A 5,920-nucleotide genomic window follows, 5' to 3' on the forward strand; every position below is an offset into this window, starting at 1 on the left:
GAGGAAGCATGGGGGATCGGGGTCTGGAGATCTCCACGCATCATTGTGGCCCGTGTGGATGAGTGCGTGCGTGCGTGCGTGCGTGTATGGATGTGTGTGTGTGTGTATGTGAACTCGTGTATGCCTGCCTGTACACAAGCAAACACTCGTCGGCGCCTAGTCACGGCCGCGCTGCCAACCCCCTTTCTCCCTTGTCCGTTGCCCCCGTGCCCTCCGCCCCCGGTCCGGTTGTCGTAGCCGACGAGATGGGCGGGAAAGTGGCCAGTCCGAGCCCGCCCACCTGGGGCGTCCCCGCCCCGCTCCCCGGGGGGGGGGGGGGGCGGAACGGGAGAACGGAGGCGCGCGTTCACCGGTCCAAGTGGCATTCCGCCCGCCCAACTGGGCCCCGGTGGAGGCATGTCCGGGGGCCGCATTCTTTCTCTTGCATAGCCGTTCCCTCTGTGCCTCTCTCTCTCTCTCTCGTTTGTCGGCTCTCTTTCGGGCTGTGCGCTTGATCCTTCGCTTTCATGGAGGCCTCGTCACCCCTTGATGCACCCAGGCATGGCGTCCACCAGATCAAAGGGTCTTCTCGTCGCGGGAGGGTGGCTCGGCCCACAGCTGAGATGGCATCCTTTCGGGGGGGGGGGAAGGCCGCCGACATAGTCGACCAGCCCATCCGTCTCGCCTGCCCAGCCACCCTGGGCCTGGGCATTCGCCATCACACACGCCCACACTCACCAAGATAGACACACACACACACACTCACACGCGGGTACGAGAACACATGCGCGTGTATGTGTGTGCGTCCTTGCACGTTGGCCCCCATCCCCCCAGGCAAACAATGGTCTCCGGACCCACCCTCCTTCTGCGATGGGCCCTGTCCCGAGGGGCAGCGGGGCCAAATGCTCCCTGCCCTTCTTGAGTTCGTTGCCCTCGGTTTACGCGATGACCCAATGCAGGCCTCCAGCAAGGCAGCCCATCATGCCTGGGGATGAAGGGGTTGTGCACCCTCGCTCGGCCTCTTCCGGGCACGGGCGCTGCATTTAATTACACCACGGCCGAGGGGGCCGGCATGGCAGGGGACATCCTGGTGGGGCCGTTGCCGCCGCGGTTCACCGGTCTCTGTGTTCTCGTTTCGTGAACAGCCACCCGAGCGCCACCTAGCCGCCCCCTTCCCTTGTTGTACCGGCGGCCAGCGCCCGGTGTAACGGTCTTCCCCGGGGAGACGGAATACCCACAAGTGCAGGGGGGGGGGGGGGGACGGGGGGCCGGGGGCGGGGGGCAAGGGGCGTGCCTCGCGGTCCCCTCGCTTTGCCCTGGTGTGCGTGTGTGCGCGTCTGTGTGAGTGTGTGTGAGCGTGTCTGAGGGAGGGGGGTAAATCCCCCCCCCCCCCCCCCCCCGCCCGCTGCGCCTGGGGGATCGGCCGAAAAGGCGCCCATGGGCGCCAGATGGCTGACCGATCTGTGGCAGCCCTAGTCCTCCGGCCCGCGCCTCCACAGCACGGTCCGATTGCTCGCAGCACACTAGTCCGATCTGGGAGCCCCTCCCCGCCCCGGGCAGGCTCCTAGTCCGAGCCCGCCTCCTTCGGTGGTCCGCACGACCGGGCGTGGTGTGCCTCTAGTCGCCGGTACATGGCAGAGGCTACTCCGGCCGGATCGCGTTGGTTCCCGTGCCATGCCGCTGCGCCGGGAGCCACACACTCTCGGAGGGAGGGAAGGCGGCCGAGACAGCGCGGCCCGTGGACCCGAGCCGATGTCTGCCCACTTGCCCGGCACTTTTCGGCCTTCACCCCGGTAGCTTGCTCCTCTCACAGCCATGAGACCTCCTCGCACTTCCCTGGCCGACATCCACTCCCGCCCGGACCGCGTCGTCGCTTGTCCCTCTTCCTGCTCGTTCGCCGTTCACACCACCGCCCAGGCCACCACTTGTCACCGGGATCTCCTCGCCCCTTCCTCTTGCCTTCCGTTCCCCCTCTTGCTCCTCTTCTTCTTGCCCCCACCCTTCTCCCCCTTCTCCTCCACTCCGTCCCTTCCCCTCTGGTCTTCCCTTTTCTCCTGCCCTCCTTCGCCACTCCTCCTCCTCCTCCTCCTCCTCCTCCTCCTCCTCCTCCCCCACCACCCCCTGCCCCAAGCGCGAACAGGAGCTAGACCCGGGTAATCCCGGTCGGGTGCCGGCCTCTTCCGTTGGTGGACTCCCCCTCTTCGTCCATGGTTCAGTATGATCTCCCGCTGCCCGGCGACCGGCCCAGCCTGGAGGCTGTCGCAGCCCATCCTGGCGATCCGTACCCCCACCACCCCCACCAACATCACCCTCACCAGCACCAGCACCAGCACCATCCCCACGCCTACCACCAGCACCACCAGCACCATCACCACCAGGCATCCCCGGGGATGACCATGCCGTCGGGTGTGCCCGCCACTCCGACCCCGGCTATGGCCTTGGCTTCGTCAAGTAGCCCACTCACCGCCGCCCCAGCTCCGGCACCGGTGCCGGCGTCGACCTCCGCAGCCACTGCCGCCCCATCGGACTCGGCTCCCTCCCGGCCGCCGCCGCCGGTACTCGCCGGTCGCATCATCACCGATACCTTCACCCACCGCCGCTTTGTCCTTGGTGACTTCCTGGGCGAGGTGCGTCTTTGACTGGTGCCATCTCTGGCCCCGACCCCCTCCCCCCCATGTGGCCGTGCCTGCCCATGCATTGTCCTTCGCTGCTCCCCCGGGACGCTTGATGACGATCTTACTCACCCATGATGCCACGCATCCCCCCACGCCTTCCCCGTTTGCCCCTCTCGCCTCGCCCCTCCCCCCCCCCTCCCCAGGGCGGCTTCGCGCGAGTCTACCAAGTGACCGAACTCCACGACCCCGCACACTATGACCAAGTGGCCGAGGCCGTGGGACATGCTCCAATCACTCACTCCAGCGGATACCTGCTGGGCCGGTCCTTTGCGGCCAAGATCGTCGAGCGATCGACCCTCCTGAAGCCACGCACCAAGCACAAGGTTCGTGCTGCCCCATTGTTTTTTCTTTCCCCGCCTCCCCCTCCCCCCCCTCCCCTTGTGCCCCCCTGAGTGTGTTTGTGTTCGCTTTTGTCGATGCATCCTGCCCCGCCCTGACACAGCTTCCACTGCTCCGCTTCGTGCTTCAGCTGAAAATGGAGATCTCCATTCACCGGGATCTGCGGCATCCCAACATCGTGCAGTTTGATTCGGTCTTCGACGACCAGACGAATGTGTATCTCCTGTTGGAGCTTTGCACCGGTCGAGTACGTGCACTTCTCTTCACTTGGCTGGCTGGCCGCCTGCTTACCTGGTCGTTCGGCTGACATGTCATCCCAGTCCCTGCTTGATCTCCTTCGCAAGAAGCGGCGCTTTGGCGAGGAGGAATGTGTGCCGCTGCTCCACCAAATTTTGGACGCCATCGAGTACCTTCACCGGGCAAAAGTCATCCATCGCGATCTGAAGCTGGGCAACCTCTTCTTGGCCGCCGACTCGTCCATCAAGATCGGGGATTTCGGCCTGGCCACGCGCATCAAGTTCGATGGGGACCGAAAGCTGTGCGTATTGTCGCTGGCCGCATGGCTCCACTTGTTTTTCCCGGCTCTGCCGGCACCTGTCCGCTTTTGCATCTCCCTGTGCTCTCCTCCTGTGCTTCAGTCTCTCTCTCTCTCTCTCTCTCTCCTGCCCCTCTCTCCTGCTCCTCTCTCCTGCCCCTCCTTTTTCCACACTCACCCATCCACTCATCCTCTCCTTCTCGGTATCTCCTCTTGGGGTCAACTTAGAACCCTGTGCGGCACGCCGAATTACATCGCCCCCGAGGTCCTTGGCACTGGCCCCCTGCCCGGGGCCACGTCTGATGGCACAAAGCAAGCTGCCGGCGGCCTGCCCCCGGCACCTGTTGGCAACCCAAATGGCCACAGCTTCGAGGTGGACATCTGGTCCTTCGGAGTCATCCTGTATACGCTGCTGGTGGGCCGGCCGCCGTTTGTCACCCGGAGCGTGGAGCTCACGTACCAGCGCATTCGCAACAATGACTACGAATTCCCGCCGATGCAACTGTCCAACGCCGCCATGGACCTCATCCGAGCCATCCTCAAGACCAACCCCGATGAACGGCCGAGCATCCAGGAAATCCGCGACCACCCGCTCATGCGTCGCTATCCGCATCCACTCCGACCGGATGATGGGCTCCTGCGTGCGCGACTGGCCGCCCACCACCAGCACGGGCACCCCGGGGCCGGGGCCCTCTTGGTTCCAGCTGGGCTTCCCACGCCGGCGGGTGGGTACTATTACCACTCGGGCGAGGGCCCGATGGCGACGACCCGTGCCACGCCGGCGGCCCCGGCCACGGCCGCCAGCCAGCCGGCATCCCCTGCTGCGCAGAATTTCCCGCTGGCCATCACGCCGGGGTCCGCCGCGCGGCCCTCCTCCGCCCTGCGCTCGAGCCTGACGGCTCCGCTGTCCTCCGCGAGTTCTTCGGCCGCCGGCGCGACGGCCTCCCCCGCCGCCCTGCCCGCCGCCGTGGCTGCCTCCAAGCGTCTCTTGGCCGAGGGAACGGATGCCTCGGCTGCCAGTGGGCGTGGCACCCCGGGCGACGTTCGGACGCCGCTTCTTCCGGTTGGCGGCCAAGCCGGCACCGCCGGCGGTGTCGGCATGCCGATGACCCCGGTGTCAACCGGCGCCGCGGCTGTCACCCCGGCCAAGCCCCCTTCCGGTGCGCTGGCCACGCCGCTGGTCCGGTCGGCCGGAAGCCCCCCCTCCTCGGCCGGCATCCTGTCACCCCTGCAGCTGGCCCTGGCCGCCCAGCAGGCCCGTTCCCCCGGGTCCGGGATGTCGGCCACCGCCGCCGGCACGACCCATGCCACCTCCCAGGGCTGCCTGCTGGGGTCCTACTCGCCGCTGCTGGTCAGCAGCCCGGGGCTGCTCCTCGGGTCGTCTCGGTCTCCGGTTGCCGAGGATTCGCGTGGCTCGCCATCGCCGTCGGCCGCGGCAGCAGCTGCCGTGGCGGCGGCCCGAGCAGGCTCCCGGCCGGGGGCCACTTCCTCCCTGCGTGCCTCCATCTCTCGGAGCGCCGGTGTGGCCAAGGCTTCCCTCCGGGGCGTTGACCGCTCGGGCCCGGCCACCGGCACCACTCCTGCCTCCGCCGCCGGCGGCTTGACCGTCGCCACTGCGGTTGCCCCTGCCGTCGGCGCCGGCGCCGGCGCCGGCGCCGGCGCCCCCTCCCCGGTCAAGCCGGTTCTCTGGGTGGATCTCTACCAAATCATGTTGCGCCAGGTGCAACTCATTCTCGCCCAGTCCGATCGCGTGCACCAGCGGTTCTCCCCCTCGTCCGCCATCATCCCCCAACCGTGGGTGGTCAAGTGGATCGACTACTCCGGCAAGTATGGGCTCGGGTATCGGCTGTCCAACAGCGTCACCGGGGTCCTGTTCAATGATCACACTTCTCTCCTCCGAAGCGATGACCTCCGGCGGAATGTCTATCTGGACCATACCACCCAGGAGCGCCGGCACTTCCCTTGCGACACGGTTCCCGAGCCACTCGCCAAGAAGACGCACATCCTCAACTACTTTCATGGATACATGGAGGACTGCCTGCGCGATCAGATTGGCACCTCATCGACGCCGGTCGCCGGGGCCGGGGTCTACGCACCGGGCTTCGCTCCTCAAGCCCAGGCGGCCGATCTGCCGATGGTGGGCAAATGGTCGCGAACCGAGCATGGGATCCTTTTCCGTCTCAGTCACGGTCTTCTTCAGGTATGTTCCCGGCTATCTCCTCCGCTTGCTCCGCCTCTCTTGTTGCTTTCTTCGCTGCTCCCGCCCCCGGCCTTCTGACTTTCCCCACCAATTCTTTCCTCACCGGCGGGCTCTTCTCTCTCCCTCTCTCTCCCTCTCTCTCCCTCTCTCTCCCTCTCTCTCCCTCTCTCTCCCTCTCTCTCTCTCCCTCTC

At 66.5% G+C, this 5,920-nt stretch overlaps 2 protein-coding genes across 2 annotated transcripts in view; both read left to right on the plus strand.

The window, feature by feature from the left end:
- The window catches only part of H696_00785 (hypothetical protein), a gene marked incomplete at both ends in the record, with an annotated part of 5,190 nt that extends 5,030 nt beyond the window's left edge, over positions 1-160 (plus strand). Inside the window, one exon of the mRNA XM_009494670.1 lies at positions 140-160. Coding sequence (XP_009492945.1) covers positions 140-160 — 21 coding nt within the window. The remainder of the gene's footprint in view (positions 1-139) is intronic.
- A 1,932-nt stretch (positions 161-2,092) lies between these two features.
- H696_00786 (PLK/PLK-UNCLASSIFIED protein kinase) overlaps positions 2,093-5,920 on the plus strand; it is a 9,217-nt gene continuing 5,389 nt past the window's right edge. The window contains exons 1-5 of the mRNA XM_009494671.1: positions 2,093-2,606; positions 2,798-2,977; positions 3,124-3,240; positions 3,314-3,531; positions 3,757-5,728. Of these exons, the coding sequence (XP_009492946.1) occupies positions 2,187-2,606; positions 2,798-2,977; positions 3,124-3,240; positions 3,314-3,531; positions 3,757-5,728 (2,907 nt within the window). The 5' untranslated portion in view covers positions 2,093-2,186. The remainder of the gene's footprint in view (positions 2,607-2,797; positions 2,978-3,123; positions 3,241-3,313; positions 3,532-3,756; positions 5,729-5,920) is intronic.

This window comes from Fonticula alba (genome assembly GCF_000388065.1).
Source record: "Fonticula alba strain ATCC 38817 unplaced genomic scaffold supercont2.1, whole genome shotgun sequence".
NCBI classification, from domain to species: domain Eukaryota; order Rotosphaerida; family Fonticulaceae; genus Fonticula; species Fonticula alba.